The sequence below is a fragment of the Haematobia irritans genome, chromosome 1 (genome assembly GCF_050003625.1).
Source record: "Haematobia irritans isolate KBUSLIRL chromosome 1, ASM5000362v1, whole genome shotgun sequence".
In the NCBI taxonomy this organism is placed as follows: Eukaryota; Metazoa; Arthropoda; class Insecta; order Diptera; family Muscidae; genus Haematobia; species Haematobia irritans.
In genome coordinates this window covers 214,369,869-214,393,090 of record NC_134397.1, presented here as the reverse complement: position 1 = coordinate 214,393,090, position 23,222 = coordinate 214,369,869, and the positions used below count along the sequence as shown (strand labels likewise).

General features: G+C 31.2%; 1 protein-coding gene and 1 long non-coding RNA gene across 2 annotated transcripts in view; one reads left to right on the top strand and one right to left on the bottom strand.

The window, feature by feature from the left end:
• Nucleotides 1-969: 969 nt before the first annotated feature.
• LOC142219451 (uncharacterized) lies at nucleotides 970-8,369 on the bottom strand. Its single transcript, XR_012717582.1, has 3 exons — nucleotides 8,296-8,369; nucleotides 7,859-8,134; nucleotides 970-1,851 (listed from the first exon to the last, which is right to left on the bottom strand). It is a non-coding gene; the product is annotated as an uncharacterized LOC142219451 (long non-coding RNA).
• A 1,268-nt stretch (nucleotides 8,370-9,637) lies between these two features.
• The window catches only part of heca (hdc homolog, cell cycle regulator), a 486,162-nt gene continuing 472,577 nt past the window's right edge, over nucleotides 9,638-23,222 (top strand). The window contains exons 1-2 of the mRNA XM_075292781.1: nucleotides 9,638-11,192; nucleotides 16,021-18,324. Of these exons, the coding sequence (XP_075148896.1) occupies nucleotides 16,466-18,324 (1,859 nt within the window). The 5' untranslated portion in view covers nucleotides 9,638-11,192; nucleotides 16,021-16,465. The remainder of the gene's footprint in view (nucleotides 11,193-16,020; nucleotides 18,325-23,222) is intronic.

The following is a 23,222-nucleotide window of genomic DNA, read 5'->3' as shown; positions in this document are numbered from 1 at the left end:
GTTAGGTGTAGTGGGAGCCCGATTTTTCAGGCTCACATAGACTATTCAGTTCATTGTGATACCACAGTGGTGAACTTCTCTCTTATCACTGAGTGCTACCTGATTCTATGTTTAGCTCAATGACAAGGGACCTACTTTATAAATATAGCCGAGTCCGAACCTACTTTATATAGCCAAGATAAAAATAAATAAAACGCAACAATTTGGTTTGCGTTGTTCGCAAATTTGAGGAGAATCTTTATTTGTTTGTTTTTTTTTTTTTTATCAAAATGTTATGAAAGAGGAATAATAATACACAAATATTTTCTATTCTAATATAAATTATTTGTAAATATAAAAATAAATCTAAATTTAAATGTAAAACTAAATCTAAATACTAACTTATCGATACTAACTTATACTGACTTATGAATACCCTTAAAATTATTAATTAAAAATAGTTTGATATATAGAAGGTAATTATCAATAATACAAAAATATCACAGAATAAATGCTTAAAACTAAGAATTTCAGTGAGCTTAGGGAAAAGTAATTATAAACATTTATAGATATCAATAAAATGAAATTTATAAATATTTCCATACTTATACTAATCCCAAAGAAATCAAGGAGAAAATATCACAGATTATTTAGAAGATCACAATAAGTTATTCATCTCACATTTTCAACATTTTTAACAAACAAACAAAATATTAATATTAAATATTCAATATTTATATTTCACAATATTTATATTTCATATTTATATTTCCTCTATTTATTTATATTTCACAACTTGCTACAATTTCATTTCAAATAATTTTTCTAATCATACGAAAGAAAATTTGATATTGCAATTAAAATTAAGTTATGAATTATAAAAAAAATAAAGAAATATATGAATATTGAGAATTTTTTTATTAAAGTTCTTATATAAAGCCTTAAGGACTTCATTCATAAAAACCAAAATAATTTTTAACAAATCTTCGGTTTTATGTTTAATGTCCTTTTATCAAAATTTATCCAGGAGATGAAAACTTTTTCTACAACAAATTAATTACAAACATAACAAAATATTTTATCACATTTTTTTCTATCACAGTTTAGTTTAATTATCACAGTTTAGTATAAGAAAAAAAGGGAAACTTAAATAAATGGATTTTGTTATTCGGCTCGCTCGTCAGAATTTCCCTTTTTTGTCTTTTAGGAAATTTCAAAAAAAAAAAATATATTTCAAATCATATTTGAAATAACATAATATCACAGATAGCTATAACAAACAAAATATCTAAATATAATAAAATATCACAGATACAATAGCAAATATCACAGAACCTAATAAAAATATCACAGTATTTTTGTATCACAGGATAAACTTAAATTACGACAAATTTCTTAATTTCCAATTAAAATTTCTTAGTGTTAATATTTGAAATCTAAAAGAATTCATTTTGAAAACCCATAGTACAAAACAAGAATTCCAATAACCCTTCGCTATATTATCACACCATAATTATTAATTAGAGAATTAGAAATATGTCTATCACAGGTCTATATAACTCGGTTTATGAGTTGGCATTTCCATTTTATTTAGTTTCCATTTAAAGTCTCTTTGGACTTTATAATATCCGATTCATTTTGAATTGAATATTATGGGCTGTTTTGGAATGTGGTAACCACTTTCAATAAACATCCTTTCCTTTACACCATGTGCTTTGTTTATTTGCTCTCCTGCTTGGCAAGATGTTTTTTTTTTTTTTAACTGCTTGAAGCCTTTGCTGAATAGCTTGCAGCTATTACAACGAAAAATGAAAGGCATAAACGGTAGTTCTCAACTGATATCACAAAAAGTATCACAGTAGGAAAATGTATCTGCAAAGAAAAAAGGAAATAAAGAAAATTAGTTATTTATTAAAAATAAAAAAACAAATAAAAATAATTATAATTTCAAAAAAATATATATTTTCTGTTGAACAAAAATCGCCATTTCTTTTTTTTAATAAAAATTTTAACTGTATTTAATAACCTATTCAATAAATAAATAAAAAACCTTTTCAATAAACAAATTGATACCCAACTTTTTATAAAAAAAAAAATTTAATGAAAATTTTTATTTAGTTATGATTAACATATGTTAGAGCTTAAAAATTTATGGCAACAAATATTTTGTTTTTTTTTTTAATTTTTTGATGGATATATAAATTCAAAATTCTACAATAAATATTGACCTAAATTTTAGCACACATAATTTACACAATATGAAGGAGAAATTTCCTATAAATAAAGAAATTTTAAATTAATGTTTCTTCAAGCTCGAGGTCTTTCTTAAATATATTATTTATTGTTCCCAATATTTCGCGATTACGATATTGAATCGCTTCCTCAGGGGAACGATAATCCATAATCCTTACTTTAATTTTTATACCCTCCACCATAGGATGGGGGTATATTAACTTTGTCATTCCGTTTGTAACACATCGAAATATTGCTCTAAGACCCCATAAAGTATATATATTCTGGGTCGTGGTGAAATTCTGAGTCGATCTGAGCATGTCCGTCCGTCCGTCCGTCTGTTGAAATCACGCTAACTTCCGAACGAAACAAAATATCGACTTAAAACTTGGCACAAGTAGTTGTTATTGATGTAGGTCGGATGGTATTGCAAATGGGCCATATCGGCCCACTTTTACGTATAGCCCCCATATAAACGGACCCCCAAATTTGGCTTGCGATTGCTCTAAGAGAAGCAAATTTCATCCGATCTGGCTGAAATTTGGTACATGGTGTTAGTATATGGTCTCTAACAAAAATTGGTCCACATCGGTCCATAATTATATATAGTCCTCATATAAACCGATCCCCCGATTTGGCTTCCGGAGCCTTTAAGCGAAGCAAATTTCATCCGATCCGGCTGAAATTTGGTACATGGCGTTAGTATATGGTCTCTAATGAATACGCAAAAATTGGTCCACATAGGTCCATAATTATATATAGCCCCCATATAAACCGATCCCCCGATTTGGCTTCCGGAGCCTCTAAGAGAAGCAAATTTCACCCGATCCGGCTGAAATTTGGTACATGGCGTTAGTATATGATCTCTAACAACCATACAAAAATTGGTCCACATAGGTCCATAATTATATATAGCCCCATATAAACCGATCACCAGATTTGACCTCCGAAGCCTCTTGGAAGACCAAAATTCATCTGATCCAGTTGATATTTGGTACATGGTGTTAATATATGGCCTCAAATACCCATGCAAAAATTGGTCGAAATCGGTCAATAATTATATATAGGCTCCATATAAACCGATCCCCAGATTTGACCTCCGGAGCCCCTTGGAAGAGCAAAATTCATCCGATACGGTTGAAATTTGGTACGTGATATTAGTATATGGTATCCTCCAACCATGCAGGAATTGGTTCATATCAGTCCATAATTATATATAGCACCCATATAAACCGATCCCCAGATTTGACCTCCTGTGCCTTTTGGAGAAGCAAAATTCATCCGATCTGGTTGAAATTTGGAACGTGGTGGTAGTATATGATATTTAACAACCCTACCAAAAGTGGTCCATATCAGTCCATAATCATATATAGCCCCCATATAAACCGATCCCCAGATTTGGTTTTGGAGCCTCTTGGAGGAGCAAATTTCATCCGAGTTGAAATTTGGTACATTTTGCTAGTATATGGCCGTTAACAACCATGCCTAACTAGGTCCATATCGGTCTATAGTTATATATAGCCCTCAGATAAATCGATCCCAATCACACAAAAATTGGTCCATATCAAGTTCATAATTCTATATAGCCCCCAAATAAGCGAGCCCCATATTTCAATTTCCATGTCGATTCGTAATTATTTGTCTAATATATACCACATATGGACTAACTCACAATTTAGAAAACGATGTTAAGAAGTTTTATGATACCACAACCCAAGTAATTCGTAGTTGATGACAGTCTTTCGTAGAAGTTTCTAAGCAATCCATGGTGGAGGGTACATAAGATTCGGCCTTGCCGAACTTAAGGCCGTATATACTTGTTTTTTATTATATTTAGGATGAGAATTTTGAAATGAATGTGACCCTCCTTAAATAAAAGAAAAATATTTTTTGATTTTAGGAATCAATTAATATTTGGATTAAAAAAAAAATCTTGAAAATATTTTGAGAAAATTATATTTCATGTTAGCCTGATATCGAAACAGGCAATTGACGTCCAAATGCATTATATCTAATTGTATAATTAGATTTTGAGAAAATATAAAAACAACAAAATTAATTATTTTATATTAAGCGAATATTTCATAACAGAAATATTTTCTTTCAACAAATGACACCAATTTCTTTTTCAATAAAAATTTTAGAATTTAAAAACAAGTTCAATAAAAAATTTTTACTATTTTTCTTATAGAAAAGTTAATGAACATTTTTATTTATTTAGAACTTAGAGAAAATTTAAGCTTGAAAAAGTTTAGGTTTGGGGCCCAGGCCCCCATTTGGTTAAGTCCCTGATTTATACACTCAAACCTACAAATTAAAAAAAAACATACTTCAAAGTAAAAAAAATTGTCTTAATTGCAAAAAAACTTTAAACCAAAGATACAAAACCTTCAAAATCTTTAATCCAAAGATTGAATAACTTAATTCTCGGTTAACTTTTAATTCTTATTTTTTTTAATAAAAAAATATTTTTTTTTACTTTTAGGAAATTTTTTCGTACAAAAATATAGAACTTGAATGAAGAGATGCAAATTTAAAAGATTCGTATCCTAAATTTAAGTAAAAATATTTTTAATATAAAGATTATAGATTTTTTTAATTAAAAATTCCTTAAAGAAATTCCTTAATAAATATAAATTGCATGTCCTAAAATTTAGTTTGTATAATCATTCATCTCAGGTCAATATTTTTTCAGCTCAAATTTCCTCAGTTTAAAAACAAAGCTAGGCTGTGTTTAGGAAAGTTTTAAAGTTATTTTAAGTGGTAATATTAAGTTTAAATCAATTTAAACTACTAATTTATTGACAAATTAAAGTTTCTTAAGGTGGTACTACATTTGGTTTCCGCGCCGAAAACTAGTTTAATTTCTAGGTTATTCTTTTAATGGCAATTTATATAACTAACTAACTAAATTAAGTTTAAATTTAAATAATAAATAATATAAAAAAAATAGTTTTTTTTATGTGAATCCATATTCAAAATTATTATGGAGTTAGATGTTTTAAAAATTGTACTTCTTACTACATTTGGTTTTCGCGCCGAAAACTAGTTTTCTAGGTTATTTTTTTAATGGCAATTTATATAACCATATTAAAATAACTAAATTAAGTTTAAATTTAATTTACTTATAATTTTTGTTTTTTTCATGTGAATCCATTCAAAATTATTATGGAGTTAGATGTTTTAAAAATTGTACTTTGTAAAATTACATTTCTATTCTATACTATTTAAGGATTTTAGGAGTTTTTTCTAAGTAACTTAGTAACAAAAAAACGTTGTCTTTTCCCACAACTTTGGCAAAATATGTTAGTTTTTTACACAATTTTAATTAATGTATTTATTTATTTTTTCTATTTCACATAAAAGACTTGAAATTTCCAATCAAATATTCCAATATTTTAAAGTTTTTAAAATATAAATAAAAAATATTTGTTAAATAAAAATATTTAAAATATTTGTTAAATAAAAATATCTAAAATATTTTTAAAATATATTTTAATAAAATTTACTAACTTTTTTTTATTGGTTACTGTTTAATTGGCAATTTAATTAATTGGTTGCAAGTGTGGTGAACTAAATTAAACTACATTAAGTTAAAATTAATTTTAAAAAATATTTTTTAATTTTTTAGTGTCAATTCGTAACTTAAATTATTATGGAGTGAGATGTTTTTAATTTAATTGGTTGCAAGTGTGATGAACTAAATTAAACTAAATTAAGTTAAAAATAATTTTAAGATCAATTTTAATTTTTTTAGTGTGAATTCATAGTTCTTAAACTTACATGTCTAATTTATACTACTTAAGGATTTTAGCAAAAAAAAAACGTTACTAATACTACTTCAACAATAGATATGGAGTCAGCTTTTTGTAATTTAGTTGGTTGCAAGTGTGATGAACTAAATGAAACTTAATTAAGTTAAATTTAATTTTAAGATCAATTTTATTTTTTTTTTGTATGAATTAATAGTTCTTAAACTTACACGTCTAATGTATACTACTTAAGGATTTTACCAAAAAAAAAAACGTTACTAATACTACTTCAACAATAGTAATATCTATTGTAAAAAAAATAAAATATATTTTTATTTTTTTAATAAGCGTAACAAAAAACTATTTCTTTCAACCCTCTAATGTCCCAATTTTTTGCCAGCTGATTAAATTTTTAATGTTAACGACACAAAAGGTAGAAAACTAAACAAGAAAAATTTATACGTTAAAATTCAGTATATGCTGCAAAGCCTCTTGAACAGTTTTAACTATGTTTTCTTTTTATTTTATCCATTTTTGTTGTCTTAAGGTGGGTTTTACTAAAAGCTTCCTTATTAAATGAAGCCCGCCTAAAGGCGGGATTGGGCATTAGAAGGTTAATTAATATATTTGTTTTTAATTTTTTTTCCTATTGCACATAAAAGATTTTCAATTTCCAATCAAATATTCTAATATTTTAATATTTTGAAAATATAAATACAAACTATTTTTTTATATTCTATATGTAAATATTTTATAACTAAAATATAAATTTAATTTATTAATTAATTTTAAATTAATTAAATTTCCAATCAAATATTCGAATATTTTGAAAATATAAATACAAATTATTTTTTTATATTTTATATGTAAATATTTTATAACTAAAATATAAATTTAATTTATTAATGTTTGTTATCTATTACTGTTTTACTGACAATGGTGCACTAAATTAAGTTTAAATTAATATTGATTTTTATTTTTTGCAAATTATTACCCAGCAAACAACGCGTCGCCAAAAAAGTAGTGAAAATGTTCTTTTTGGATCCGGAAGTGGTGCCAAAGTGGCGCAGAAGCGATGAATTTAACATGGGCTTGTCACAGGACGGATGTCCACCATTTCAACAGCCGCCTCACTGAATTTGCATCACTTCTTAAGGTGTGAGGCGAATTCAGAGTTTTGGATGTGAATTAAGAAATTTTGTGATATTTTGACAAATATATAATTTTTAAAATATTTTTATGATATTTAATGCTTGTCTGCAACGTTTGTCATCAAATATTTCCAAAAATTCGCAATTTTTCTAGAAAGGATTTAGCATTTTTTTCGTCAAAATTTAAATAATTTGTACCATTTTATTAATTCTTAATCTGTTTTTAACCTATTTGAAACAAAACAAAATTTTAAATTTTTCATTAAAAATATGAAAAAAGCCAGTTATAAAAAATTGGCTCAAATGAACTGTGCAGTTAAAATAAAGAACATCTTTGGGAGGGTATTTTTGAAAGTTCTTTTAAAATTGTTTTGCTGGTTATGGAATTATATGTTTTAAAACTTCCAATTCTTAAAATTAATTTCTAATTTATACTAAATAAGAATTTAAGCACAAAAAAAAACATTTTTATTAATACAACTTCAACAATTGCTAGTAATAAAATTTACTTATTATTTTTTTTTAATAACTGAGTGACAAAAAACACTTTTTCCTTCACTACAACTTTGGCACAATAGTTGTTTCACAAGACCATTTTAATAATCAAAAAATTTCCTTTAATTTTTTTTTTGTTTCAATTTCATATATACAATTTTTATATCTTAATCAAATCTAAAATATGGCAATATCATCATATTTTTGAAATATAAAATATTAAACAAAAAAATAATGTATAAAACTTACCACATTTATGCGAAAATATATCCTTTGTAGAATCCTTTCATAATTTCCAAATAATAATGAATGGCAAAACGCTCTTCGCTCAACACGAAAGCATTTTCAATTTCGCGCCAAAAAAATATCCTGTGGATTCCTTGTATTACAAACTTGTAATTTTCGTAGTTTTTTGTTTTGTTTCATTTTCAAACAGCCTTCTCTTCTACTTGGTAGAATCTCAGTCTGATCCTTATTAGCTTACAGCTTATATCACATATCAAACATCACAGGAGAGAAAATATCCTTAAAGGCCAACAAGAAGAATACGAAATAAAATGTAAGTTGATGTTGATGAAATAGAAACAAAAGTCTTCCACACACAAAAAATAAAGGTCTATAGAACCAAAAACAAAACACACTTTGAGGTAGTCAAAGTGTAGTATGCTGTGGTCTTGTGTGCTTACCTTCTTCTCGTATCCTTTAGACCCAAGCACTAGCTACTACACCACCACACTCCACAGTCAAACTGTGACTGAAAATTCATCACAACGTTAGGATTAACGAAACCTTTGCAGCATAGTTGGAAAAGCCAAAAAATTTTCCCAATAGCAGGCGCAGGGAAATCTAGGAAAATTTGCGCCAAAAAATTTCATTGTCGAACACCAACAACCACCATTCGATTTCATTCACTCATCCCTCAAGGATACGATGTGGAAAGTTGTACAAGAATTTTCCTCCACAATCAGCCAACCAACCAATCCCCCAATAAGAAACCTTGAACCTAATAGAAGGAAAATTTTCTTCTTGAAATAGATTTCCCAAAGGGTGCGGACAAAAACACAGGCAAACAACGACAGGCTAATCGCTTATAATGGGGGTGAGTTTGGTTTAGATTTTTAGATGTTAGTTGGGGTGGGGGCGAAGAAGTTTGCAGCAAATGTAGAACACCCACCCTTAAAGGCATTGTCGCATAGGACAAACACGCCCAGTCCACCACCATGTGAAATTCAAATCAGATTTTTTTATTCAATATCATGACTCTTTTTCTCTCTGTCGCAGTACCATGAAGTCAATACTTACACTAGACAGTTTTTCACAAATGAACAAACGCATCCCATACAAGTTCGTAGTAGCACATACACACGTACACTAGCCATACACAAAAATCCTATCAGAACGTTGTGTTTTTTGTGGAGCAAAACACAGTGGTTATAAAATCATAATCACTTGGAACGTAGAATGACAAATTTTTTTGTATCAAAATTGTTTTTAAACCGATTTTCCCTTAATATTTTCAAATTTAAAGCAATTTCGTTATGTGCCCAATGTGCACCCCCCTTCCAATCAAAAAGACAATTGAAAGAGAGAGTGATGAGCATGACAGAGTAAAAAGCAAAGACAATAAACTTGAGGAAGATAGGAAATTGGCTTGCGTCATACCATATGTTGCATTTACCATGTTAGTTCCATACATGTTTGTAATTTTTTTATTTATTTTTCGTTTTTATTTTTTAAATGAAAAACTTAATTTTCTTAATGAAACAATGTTAAATTTTAGGCTACAACAAAAAAATACATTTTCCCCTTTATGGAAATTTATTTCGTGCACTTAATTTATTTTTATTTGCATTTTAATGCTATGTCAATACTTGTCGTATACGCGTTTAGTTCGAGTATGAAACTAACACGGTAAATGGTTTGATCTCCTCAGTAGCCAATTTCCTATCTTCCTAGAGTTTATTGTCTTTGGTAAAAAGCAAAGCATTTCATTTCATTGTGTTTTTGCCAATTTCAAACACATGTTCGAACTCAACTCGCTGCGAAATAATGCTTCGTTGTTTCTTTCTATCTCATACAGCTGCGGCGACATTTGTTTGGCCTGCATTGCTGCTTTGTATGACTGCGTCTGACTCGCTGCCAGACGCTTGTCTGTACAATTATCGTATTTCAATTGTGTGCTCTCAGTCTCTCTCAGTCTGTTTGGCCGGCAAGAAATTAACGCTATCTGTATTGAATATTTTTCGGATTTTCTTCGAAGCAGTGCTCGTATACAATAATAAAAGGCGCAAGCGAATAAAAACAAAAAAATTGCAATAAAAAAATTGTTTTATTAATATAACAAAAAAAAACCGATTTTTTGATACAAGAAAATTAATTAAAAACCCACAAAAATTCTTTTGAAAGTGAAAATCTAGAAAAATAATAAAATAAAATTGCCGAAAAGAAAGAAAGAGAAAAAAACAGAACATTTTAAAATATCGTCGTGATCGTATTGTGCGAATTTTATCATTTTTTGCAAAAGCAAACAGAGTTGCGGTTTACTTTTAAGCTAATCAGAAAACTTAAGTTTTCAACCGAAAAAGGCTTCCCCAAAGAAGGCATGGACTAGAAAAGCCTAAAAATTCAAAAAAAAAAAGAAAAACTTTGCCAGCCGGGTGTGATTTAAAAGTGTGCGCGAAAATAAATCGTAAAATTTGTTTATTACCATACAAAACATCAACAACAAAAACGTTAATAATATCAAAACAATGTGCAAAAATCATTGAATACAAAAAACAAATTTTGCAAACAGAGAGCAGAAAGAAAAATTCACAAAAACAAAAATTTTTGGGCGAGCTTTGTTCATCGTCGTCGGTGTGTGGTTTTTTATGTGCGTTTGTGTTTGTTCCTTCATTCTGAGCTGTCATTTGTGCCAAAAAACGAAAAGAATAAAGAATCAACAATAAAATTCACTATCAACTTATGGCACATGTAACAAAAGCAACAACAACAACAATCCCAACATAAAGAAGAAGAAGAAGCATCAACTGTGACAACAAAATTCTCTTAAATACCCAACAAGAATTACGATTTATCCCATACACCTTAGGTCGCAAAATCACAGCAAGACTATAATTGATAAATAAATCTACAAGAAAAAAAACAAACAATTTCTTTTGTGGTGTGCCTCTTTAAAGTTGTATGATTGCTTTTATTAATTCTTGCTCCCAGAGTTCTCTCCCCTTAACATTTTACTTTGCTATGAAATAATCACATTTCCCAAACCATAACAACAACAACAACGACAATGTGTTGAATCGCCAAAACCAGCAACAACAAAAACAACATATTCACAAAAGCATCATCATTCGAAGTAAAATTTATTGCATTGGCAAAATCTGAAAAAAATTTTTTGTATGTGTGAGAGAGTGTGTCTGGATGTATGTTTGTATCTGTTGGGTATTGTGTCGATATTATGACATTTTCTCTTCATCCTCATTTGTATGGTGGAATTTGGGAGTAATCAATCAAAAAATTAGAACTCATCAAGAAGGCAGTGATTACATTTGATGGAAATAAAAACTAAAAACTTAAAGAAAAGGTATTAAAAGAAAATTCTTAAAATGTATTTAGTTTATAATATAAAATCGCGAATATGTCAATTACATGGTGAAATACTACGATTTTCCACAATAACGGTAGTTATGTGATAATGTTTTGGAGAAGTGAAAATAACATAACAAACATTTTAAGTTGATTTTAAATATTGTGGAAAAATCTATAAATATTAAAAGATATTTATTGAAGAAAAAAATGTAGATTAATTTTACAGATAAGGTGAAGTAACCTGGCATTGTCCGTCCTCGTAATCGTTAAACAAATTTTATGTCCGCTAAGAAAATGTCAATCGACTATCCATAAATTTGCCATATATGTTTTCGTACTCATATCTTAATAGGCCTATGATAACCTTACCTTCAACTGCAATCAAGGTTGCCACTGGATTCAGTACAAATCTACTTTAGCAAAAGTTTATAAAAAGATAAAAGCTTTTTTGAGTGTAGGAGAAGATATTTTAAAGCGAAAATGTTAAGTAAAAAAATTTGCCGGAAAAGCTTAGTTTTCGAGATATCGATATCTGAAAATCGTTATATTGCTTTATATTTTTGTTAATTCTGACAGAAATTTTTCATGAAGTGAGTGAAATGGCATTTGTTTTTACGTTTTTGGTAAAAATAGTATATTTTAAATAGAAATTGTTACGTAAAAATTTTGTCGGAAGAGCATAGTTTTCGAGATATCGACCCTTGAAAATTGGCGTATAGGTGGAAGGCCTTCGGCCGGGGTTTGAGACTTTCTCCTATGGACAGTGTCCAATGTGGGCTAACGCGAACCCAAAGTGGATAGGTAGCCGATCTTCGGCCGGGGTTTGAGACTTTCTTCTATGGACAGAATCCAAAGTGGGCTAACGCGAACCCAGGACCTCTACGGGTTCATGTTATTCTAAATATATTACTTTTAGGATGATTATGTGCGATGGATACTAAATCCAATATACGTGGCAATGAAAACTTAGGGGTCCGTAACTCCGAAAATAGGTCTTTCCGCCAAAAAGTGGTATATTAAATTTTGTGCTTAGAATCGAAAAGTCTACACGCTGAACAAAAATTGGACCAATCGGACCACTTGTACTAAGGTAGATTTAAGCCAAGATTTGAACTTTTTTAAAGAGTAGGGTCAGGGGAAGTCTGGCACAAAAACTGAAGAACTTATTAATCACTCTATGGTTTCCATACATGTGTATCGTACATTTCAAAAAAATTGGACTACTTGCTTTTTCGTTTATATACAGAAATAGAGCGGTTATGCAGATGTGAAACGGACCGGCTTAACAAACGTCGGGTAGGGGTGTTTCCTTTCAATCAATTCTTTTGTTTTTTAATTGTTATGTATTAAAATCGTTGGACAATCATCTACATTTCCTGTGAATTTCAAATGTGGTTTGTCAAGGGAAGGTATACTTCTCCTCAACATACCGTCCAATAAATCGGAAAAAGTAAAGGTACTAAAAAATTGACCATATTAACATTTGTTAAAGTGTTCGACACGGAGAACAGCCTTTCCCAAACATATACCGGAAACTGAAGTAAGTTTTTTACTTAAAAAGTCTGGCAGAAGCCAGTGGGAAAATCATAAAATTATGAACCGAGCTCAAATTTATAACAAGAAAATTTGTAAACCTTCCTTCAAGTTTCATAGTGTGGGACAAGCAGAAGGTTCCCGTCCAAATATCCAAAAATCAAGTACACCTTCCCTATATTAAAAAGGCAATTTTCGAAGCCAAAAGGTGCTAAAATTATATAATATCAAATTTCAAGACTATTGTAAAAGTATACGTCTATTTAAATCTAGACAGATTTGGGCATTTATTTTTTAGTTTTTTTAAAACAAAAAAATTATTTTGCAAAATTTTATTTCTATAGCAAATTTTCTCAAAATTTTATTTCTATAGAAAATTTGGTCAAAATTTTATTTCTATAGAAAATTTTGTCAAAATTTTATTCCCATAGAAAATTTTGTCCAATTTTTATTCTAATGGAAACATTTTCAAAATTTTATTTCTATATGAAAAATTTTATCATAGAAATTTTTGTCAACAATTTATTTCTATGGAAATTTTTGTCACAATTTTATTTCTATAGAAAATTTTGTCAAAGTTTTATTTCTATAGAAAATTTGGTCAAAATTTTATTTCTATAGAAAATTTTGTCAAAATTTTATTCCCATAGAACATTTTGTCAAGATTTTATTTCCAAAGAAAATTTTGTCCAATTTTTATTCTAATGGAAAATTTTTCAAAATTTTATTTCTATATGAAAAAATTTATCATAGAAATTTTTGTCAACAATTTATTTCTATAGAAAATTTTGTCAAAATTTTATTCCCATAGAAAATTTTGTCCAATTTTTATTCTAATGGAAATTTATGTCCAAATTTTTTTTTATATAAAAAATTTTATTCTTATAGAAAATTTTGTCAACAATTTTTTCTATACCTAATTTTGTCAAACATTTTTTTTTCGGTAGAAAATTTTTTCAAAATTTTATTTCAGTTGAAAATTTTGTCAAAATTTTATTCCAATAGAAAATTTTGTCAAAATTTCATTTCCATAGGAAATTTTGTCCAATTTTTATTCTACTGGAAATTTTGTCAAAATTTTATTTCTATATGAAAAATTTAATTCTTATCGAATTTTTTTGACAAAATTTTATATCTATTTTATATCTATAGAAAATTTAGACAAAATTTTATTTCTATAGAAAATTTTGTCAAAAGATTATTTCAATAGAAAATTTTGTCAAAATTTTATTCCCATAGAAAATTTTGTCCAATTTTTATTCCAATGGAGATTATATCACAATTTTATTTTTATATGAAAAATTTTATTCTTATAGAAAATGTTGTCAACACTTTATTTCTATAGAGAATTTTGTCAAAATTTTATTCCCATAGAAAATTGTTATTCTAATGGAAATTATGTCAAAATTTTATTTTTATATGAAAAATTTTATTCTAATAGAAATTGTGTCAACAATTGTTTTCTATACCTAATTTTCTCAAAATTTTATTTCTGTAGAAAATTTTGCCAACATTTTATTTCTATTGAAAATGTTGTCAAAAATTTTTCAAAATTTTATTCCCATAGAAAATTTTGTCCAATTTTTATTCTACTGGAAATTTGTCAAGATTTTGTTTCTATATGAAAAATTTTATTCTTGTAGAAATTTTTGTCAAAATTTTATTTCTATAGAAAATTTTGTCAAAATTTTGTTTCTATAGCCAATCTGAAAAAATTGTGAATCTTTGAAAATATTTGAGGCCAAACGTTTCAGACAAGCGTTAGAATCCATTAAAAATTATAAAAAGTTAAAAAAATTATTTATTTGACAAAATATCACAGAATTTTTTAATTTACATCCTAAACATTGAATTCGGATCACACCTAAAGAAGTGATGCAAATTCGGGGCAACGGTTGTTGAAAGGGAGTACTTCCGTCCTATGACAAGCCCATGTTAAATTCATCGTTTCTGCGTCAATTTTGCACCACTTCCGGATCCAAAAAGAACATTTTCATTACTTTTTTGGCGACGTTTTTTTTTTTTTTGCTGGGGTGTTGATATCTGAGAATCGTTCACATTTAGGCCAGAATAACTCTATATAGAATAGTTGTGATGAAAAAGTACCAAATGGCTCGCGGTCGTGCCACGGTGCAGTTGGCCGTCAAAGTGTATCCAAAAAAGCACAAAAGTGTCAACTTTATCAACCCTATTGTGTAGATGTCCCAGAAAATCTCAAGCAAATTATAAGGCCAATTTTTAAACAGCATGGCAAGGGGAGGCCCCTCTTCCTTTCCGAATATCACAAAATCAGATATCCATTATAATAATATAACCTACCCTATCCTCTGTAAATTTCAAGTAAATTGGAAAAGTTTAATTGTTTCACGGTATGTACTTGAGGAGAAATGAGGTCTCCCTTGAGGAGAAATGAGGTCATATACCTCATATAAAGTTCATAATCTCCCCCAAGTTCTCCGTAAAATTTTAAATTTTCACTGTACTTTAAAAAAAGTGGGACAAAAATCGAAGAATAAAGTTGCTGTTCTTTGCATAGACGCCCCCTTCATTTTTCCTTGAAAATTTCAAGCAAATCGGATAATTTTGTTGCAATTTGCAAAAAGTCGGCAAGGGGGAGGTTTCCCTTCCCATCCAAACATTAAAAAATCAGGTACCCCGTAAAAAATAACGTCACGGCGTGTTCTCTCTAAATCTCAAATAAATCAGAGAACTTTTGTTTTTTACTGTGCTTTAAAAAAAAAATCGTATAAAAATCGAGTGGTCCACCTCCGCGACCAAATATCGAAAAATAAAGTATTTAGCGTGTCTTTGTATAGACATCACTCCTAACCTTCCTTCGAAATTTCACCCAAATCGGAGAACTTTGGCCCCCCAAATATCAAAAAATTAGGTACCATATTTTCACCACATGATTACCCTCTATGTTCTCCGATTTCCCGCTTTCCCGCCGTTGAATTTTCTTTTCTTGCATTTTCTTTGCTATAAACCTCACAGAGCCCTAGACCTTTCCAACGAATGCAAAACCGTGGAAATACAATTTTTTTTTTCTGAAAAAAAGATACCTTCTTATCTCACAATTTCGGTTGTGGGCTATGTAGATCAATGTAGCTCCTATTAGCGAGACCATTTCTTTTATCTCGAATCGTATTGTTTAGTTATTATCAACGGCTGTCTTAGCTTTCTTTTCAAAGCCTTCAGTGTAATTGACATCTTTCAGCAATTGATACCAACAAACTTATGATCATACCACCGAGGAACGTATATTAATAAATTTTATCTTTTTTTTACAGATTTCAAAGACAACACAATTCCTCGGTCAAAGGCTTAACAGGAAATTCACAATACAAAAAAAATTGCACAGCAAAATATAAAGCAAATTCGAAATTACGAAAATATTTCGAATCATTTTTGCTTTTTGTATGTGATGAAGGTCACTGACGAGGATATCTAAATCAAAAACTAAAGAAGAAACATTGACCAAAAACTCGAAACAAAATGATGAAAAATATTTCCGTTCTAAATACAACAGCCATCTGTGAAAATAAAAAGAAATTAAATTTTCCAAGCTTTTGAAGCATCATAGAAATTCCATCATCATCATCATCATCGTCAGTATCATTGTAAAAAAAAACACCCAGATTAAAAAAATCACTCTGTTCTTGGATCATAAGCTGTTGCATTATCTCATCGTTCTCCTGATAATTTGCGTTAACAACAAACTTTTATTACAAATAAATGCTCCTTATGGCGCCACGTCGTAATCACAATACTAACAAAATAGTAACCCAGCAAACATCGCAGACGCAAGTTAACACAAACCAAACTTCATCATCGTCTTCGTCAGTCAATCACTCGGACACAGCATTAAATTTTTATCTATCGGGTAATCAAACGCCGGCTATTGGATCGACCGCAACTTCATTGGTTAATAATTTCTATACAACAACCAATTCAACCTCAACGGCGCTTGGCGTTGTCGAAGAACAACTAAGTACGGCGACAATTGGCAATAGCTGCAGCAACATCATGTCGCCCATGCAAACCACAATAACCACCAATGGCAATAGCAACACCAACACCAACAATAGCTCTAATGGCAATGGCAATACTTTGGCCCCCAATATGAATGGTAATCACAATAACAACAAGGGAGAGCAATATGTCCGTTGTTGTCATCCCAATGGTGAATGCTTCAAGGCTGCTGGTGATTCGCCCCTTATCAATTTGGACGATCTGTCCGATTGCGTGAAAGTGATATGCAACAATGAAAATTGCAATGTGGGTCAGTATATGCATCGTGAATGCTTTGAGAATTGGGAACAATCCGTATTGCAAGCATTCAAGTCCATGGGTGGCAAAGCTCGATCCTATACGGATCGTCAAAGGGCTCAAAATCTATGGAGCAAAAAATGCTATGATTTGGTTTACAAGCTATGTGGTTGTAAATGCTCGAGGGGACATTTGAGAAAAGATTTGGAATGGGTGGCTCCCAAGGCTCAATATCATCAAAGGGTAATGAATGGCAATGCCTCAAATGGTGGCTGCCAACAACAGGACCAGGACGATGATAAAAAGAAAAAGAAAAGCAAAAGAAATCGTCAACAACAACAGCAGCAGCAGCAACAGCAGGCAACGCCGAATAACAAATCTCTAACAGCATCCTTACAGACGGCCCAGAATGGTGGTCATCAAACCACTTTAGCCAATGTGGTCTCATCCAATTCCTCATCCTCCTCGAATGGCAACGCCACAGCAGTGGAATCTAAAAATGAAATCAATTCTTCAAACACCAATAACTCCAACTCTAATGGGGTCCACAATAATGTGGGTGTTATAGGATCAGGTTTGCACCATCAACAACAACAACAACAGCAGCAACAGCAACAAAATCAAATGCAAATGAATCAAACCAATGGCCACATTAACTCAGGCCTTGTGGATTTGCCTATGCCCTCCATAAATAATCTCTTAAATGGTTCCAATAATATTTTGGGCTTGGATTTACGCCCACGCACCAATAGCATTTCATCGGCCAGCAATAGTAACAGTGGCTCAACATCACCATCGGCCATTTCATTTTGTAGTGGAGAAATGACATTGACCCACCCAAATACATTGACCTCAAATTCCAGTAATAATCACAACGGCAATACCAGTGGCAATCAGTTGGCCACTTTACAAAATTTAAATTTGAATGGTGGTTTAAATGGTGGCTCCTTTTATCCTTCGGGCTTACTGACAAATCAACAACAAGCCTCATTAATGCAACAGCAGCATCAGCAATCGTCGATAACTAAAAATATTCTGAATGGTCTACAATCTTCGGGATTATTGGGTGGTGTAGGCTTATCATCGGCCATACCCACCACCGCTGCCAATTCGGCCACTCACATTAGCAATAATAATGGATTAACTACAAATCAAACCACAGCTTCTGTGGTGGCCACTACAGCTTTATTGATTAAACAGCAGCAGCAATGTACAGCAGCAACTATTTTAGCTAATGGCCTAAAGCACTTGTCACCATTCGAACAACAGCAATTGCTGCTGCAGCAAAAAGTCAAAGAAGTCGAATTGTATTCAGAGAGAGTTCGGTAAGTGGATATTGGATTTTTTTTTTTAATTTTTAATAAAATTTTAGTGGTCTCCACATAACAATAGTTGGTCATGTGTTAGGCAATTATGAGAGAAAGGCTTAATTCCCTTTATTGAGGTTATGTTAGCTTTGAAGTGAACAGGATAGGCGGACGTAGTTTTAACGAATAAATGCACAAGGGCAGATGAGCCAATGCGAAAAGGAAAGAGCAGAAGGACCTACTTTTGGGGCGATATTTTAAAACCTTTTATCAGCCTATGATCTCTTCTCAAGTTCCCAGAAAAGCCCATCATGGTATAATTGCCGCAACTATCGGCTATAAGAAATTCTTTTCTCATTCCATGGATAATAACCATGGAATGAGAAAAGTTCTCAGGTATCCCATCATGCTATAATTGGCGCAAATATCGGCTATAAGAAATTCCATTATTACCCTTGCTATGAGAAAAATCCTTCTAGCCAATATGGCCTACATTGAAGAAATGACATTTGAGACAACCGATGTTCTCTTTTGATTTTTGTGCCCTGCTCCACACTGTGGAATAAGGTACTATAAGTTAGTGCATATCTTTGCAACATCCAGCAGGAGACGATATAGACACATGGTGTCTTTGGCAATAATGCTCAGGGTGGGTCCCTGAGTCGATCTAGCCATGTCCGTCTGTCCGTCTGTCTGTGAACACATTTTTGTGATCAAAAGTCTAGGTCGCAGTTTTAAACCAATCGATTTCAAATTTGGTACAAGTTCCTGTTTTGGGTCAGAATAGAACCCTATTGAGTTTTGAAGAAATCGGTTCAGATTTAGATATAGCTCCCATTTATATATTTCGGCCGATATGGACTTATATGGCCCCAGAAGCCAGAGTTTTATCCTGATTTGCTTGAAATTTTGCACCAGGAAAACAATTAGTATTATAGTCAAGTGTGCCAAATTTGATTGAAATCGGTTCAGATTGAGATATAGCTTCCACATATATCTTTCGCCACTGTGGTCATATATATGGCCATAGAAGCCAGAGTTTTACCCTGATTTGCTTGAAATTTTGCACCAGGAAAACAATTAGTACTATAGTCAAGTGTGCCAAATTTGATTGAAATCGGTTCAGATTGAGATATAGCTCCCATATATATCTTTCGCCCGATATGGACTTATATGGCCCCAGAAGCCAGAGTTTTACCCTGATTTGCTTGAAATTTTGCACCAGGAAAACAATTAGTATTATAGTCAAGTGTGCCAAATTTGATTGAAATCGGTTAAGATTGAGATATAGCTCCCATATATATCTTTCGCCCGATATGGACTTATATGGCCCCAGAAGCCAGAGTTTTAGCTCAATTTGGTTCAAATTTTGCACAAGGAGTATTAGTAGTAGTGTAGCCACCGTGGTGCAATAGTTAGCATGCTCGCCTTGCAAACACAATGTCGTGGGTTCGATTCCTGCTTCGACCGAACACCAAAAAGTTTTTCAGCGGTGGATTATCCCACCTCAGTAATGCTGGTGACATTTCTGAGGGGTTCAAAGCTTCTCTAAGTGGTTTCACTGCAATGTGGAACGCCGTTCGGACTCGGCTATAAAAAAGAGACTCCTTGTCATTGATCTTAACATAACCTAACCTAAGAGTGAAGCTCATCACTGTGATATCACAATGGACTGAATGTCTAAGTGGCTCTGAAATATCTGGCTGTCACTATACCTAACCTAACCTACACATATCACTTTCCAACGTGTACGATTCCCGCATTACTAGTTCATTCCAATAAATGCCGCTACCAGTTCCTTCGATCCGTTAGTATATATGTTTTTTTTTGGGAGCCACCGTGGTGCAATGGTTACCATGCCCGCCTTGCATACACAAAGTCGTGGGTTCGATTCCTACTACGACCGAACACCAAAAAGTTTTTCAGCGGTGGATCATCCCACCTCAGTAATGCTGGTGACATTTCTGAGGGTTTCAAAGCTTCTCTAAGTGGTTTCACTGCAATGTGGAACGCCGTTCGGACTCGGCTATAAAAAGGATGTCCCTTGTCATTGAGCTTAACATGGAATCGGGCAGCACTCAGTGATAAGAGAGAAGTTCACCAATGTGGTATCACAAATGACTGAATAGTCTACGTGAGCCTGATACATCGGGCTGCCACATAACCTAACCTAACCTAGTAGTGTAGTCAAGTGTGCTAAATTTTATTGAAATCGTTTCATATTTAGATATAGCTCCCATATATAGCTTTCGCCCGATTTACACTCATATGACCACAGAGGCCAATTTTTTTACACCGATTTACTTGAAATTTTGCACAGGAAGTAGAATTAGCATTGTACCTATGCGTGCCAAATTTGGTTGATATCGGTTCAGATTAAGATATAGCTCCCATATATATCGTTCGACCGATTTACACTCATATGACCACAGAGGCCAATTGTTTACACCGATTTATTTGAAATTTATCACCGGAAGTAGAATTAGCATTGTAGCTATGCGTGCCAAATTTGGTTGATATCGGTTCAGATTTAGATATAGCTCCCATATATATGTTTTTCTGATTTCGACAAAAATGGTCATAATACCAACATTTTCCTTGTAAAATCGCCATTGCTTAGTCGAAAACTTGTAAAAATGACTCAAATTTTCCTAAACTTCTAATAAATATATATGGAGTGATAAATCATAAATAAACTTTTGTTTCCTTAAATTTGTTTCAGATTTAAATGTTTCCCATATTTTTTACTAACATTGTGTTCCACCCCCAGTGCATTAGACGACTTAAATTTTAAGTCTATAGATTTTGTAAATGTCCATCAAATTCAGTCCAGATCGAGTCAGATTTAAATGTATCTATTTGCGACAAACCCAACACATTTGACGGATTTTATATGATATCGAAAATTTAGATCTACAAAGTGATGTAAGGTATAATATAGTCGGCCCCGCCCGACTTTAGACTTTCCTTACTTGTTTTAAGTAAATAAAAATGATTAGGTTCAATCTCACGGCGGCGGGTTCTACGCACCGGATTGACCCGATGGATACCAGTCATCGGCCAGCGGCTGCCACCTCAGTGTACGTGTACGTGTACGATTAGGTCGCCAAAAATTCGGGTGCATTTGCTTTTAAAAAAATTCTTTTAAAAGTAAATTTCTAAAATTGTACCTAAAACTCCGTTCGATTGAATTCGTAGGGGTCATCAGTCTCCACGGATCCGTCCTTCTTGCCAAAGTCCGTCCTTTCGCCAACCATCCTCTTTGGTGCTAATGGATGAATTTAACATCGCTTTTTTTTTAGTTGGTGGCGTCCTTAATAACATGATGAAACAAAGCACAATTCACTCAATGAATCTGTTTGAAACATATTATCGTAAAAATATAAACATAAGTGTTCTTCCCCGAACAAAAAAAAAAAAATATGTTAAGACTATCGTGATATCACAAAAAATGGCCTTAAATAACATTTTTCGTTTCATTTGGCTTAATGACTTCAAGGTGTTATAAATTCGACAAAGACAACCATGATAATACTCCCCCACCCACATATTTATATCAGATTGCCATACCCAATGGCCAAGTGAAAGAATCAATGGCTCAAAATTGACACCTTTAGCTAAAGTGTTGGATTGCCGTCATTCACACTTATCATCATTCTTATGCAAATTGAATGCGTCTCAACTTCCTTTATTACGATATTTCTACATTCGTTTTTTTTTTTGCTGACAAATTGCAAAGCTCAATTTTATTAACACAGAAGAAGGGGTAAATAAAAAAACAAATAAACAAATCATAAAACTAGAGAACAATGATAACGATTGAGGTACATAAACGACGAACAGTTTTCTAAATAAATTTGTTTCGATGTTGATTCGAGAAACGAAATAAAATCTATAAAAATTTAATTCGATAAAGAAAACATTTTCTATGGACAATTATGTTATATCGATAAGCAAGATGTTCTAAAACAGGGTTACAATAAACGTAACACTTTGTTTCAATCAACGACAAATTTTCACAGAAAATTACAACCATAAAGTCAAAATATTTTTCACATTTTGTTTTTTTAATTTAGTGCAAGAATACATTATTTATTGAAAAAAAATTGTTTAGAAAAATTTTGGTTTATCGAAAAAATTTTCTGTTGAAAATTTTACGTTAAGGTGGGTATTAAGTTCAAGTTTAGCCGCTAAAATCGTAATTTTTTCACGATTACTTTTCTTTAATAATCCATTTTAAGGAATACAAACTTTGTGAAAATTTGCTTTGGGATATTCCGCATCAAGTTATAATGAAATCTGCAATAAATATGTATAATTTTATGACGTTTTTACTGATTTAGTTTTCACTTTAGTGAAAATTAGCGGCTAAACTCGAACTTAATACTCACCTTTAATCAAAAAATTTTTCGTTTATAGAAATAAACTTCGTTCAGCAAACAATTCATTTTTCTTTGATCGAAACAGTTTTTCGAAATAACCAAATAATTTTCATAAGGAAATGTATATATAGTCTTCTATATAGAAAAATTTTGTTTAAAACATTTTTCGTTTAGCTAAATAGATTTCTTTTGCAAATTTTTCGTCTAAAAAAAAAAAAAACAAAAATTATTCAGTCTAAAAAAATTTTACGTCTAAAAGGTGGGTACTATGTTATTTTCGCGATTACTTTTCCTAAAATAATCAAAATTATAAATGAAAACAAACATATTCCTATAAAGCCTTGCCGAAATCAAGAGGAACAAGAAACTGCCCATCAATTGAGTTAATTTATCTGCTTTATATTGAACTGCTTTAATAAAGTAAACGCGAAAAATTCAAGGTGAAAATCGAACATAGAACTGACCCTAAAAAAAAAAAACAAAAATAATTTAGCAACTAATTTTCTTTAGAAAATTTTTCGTTTGGCGTGATAA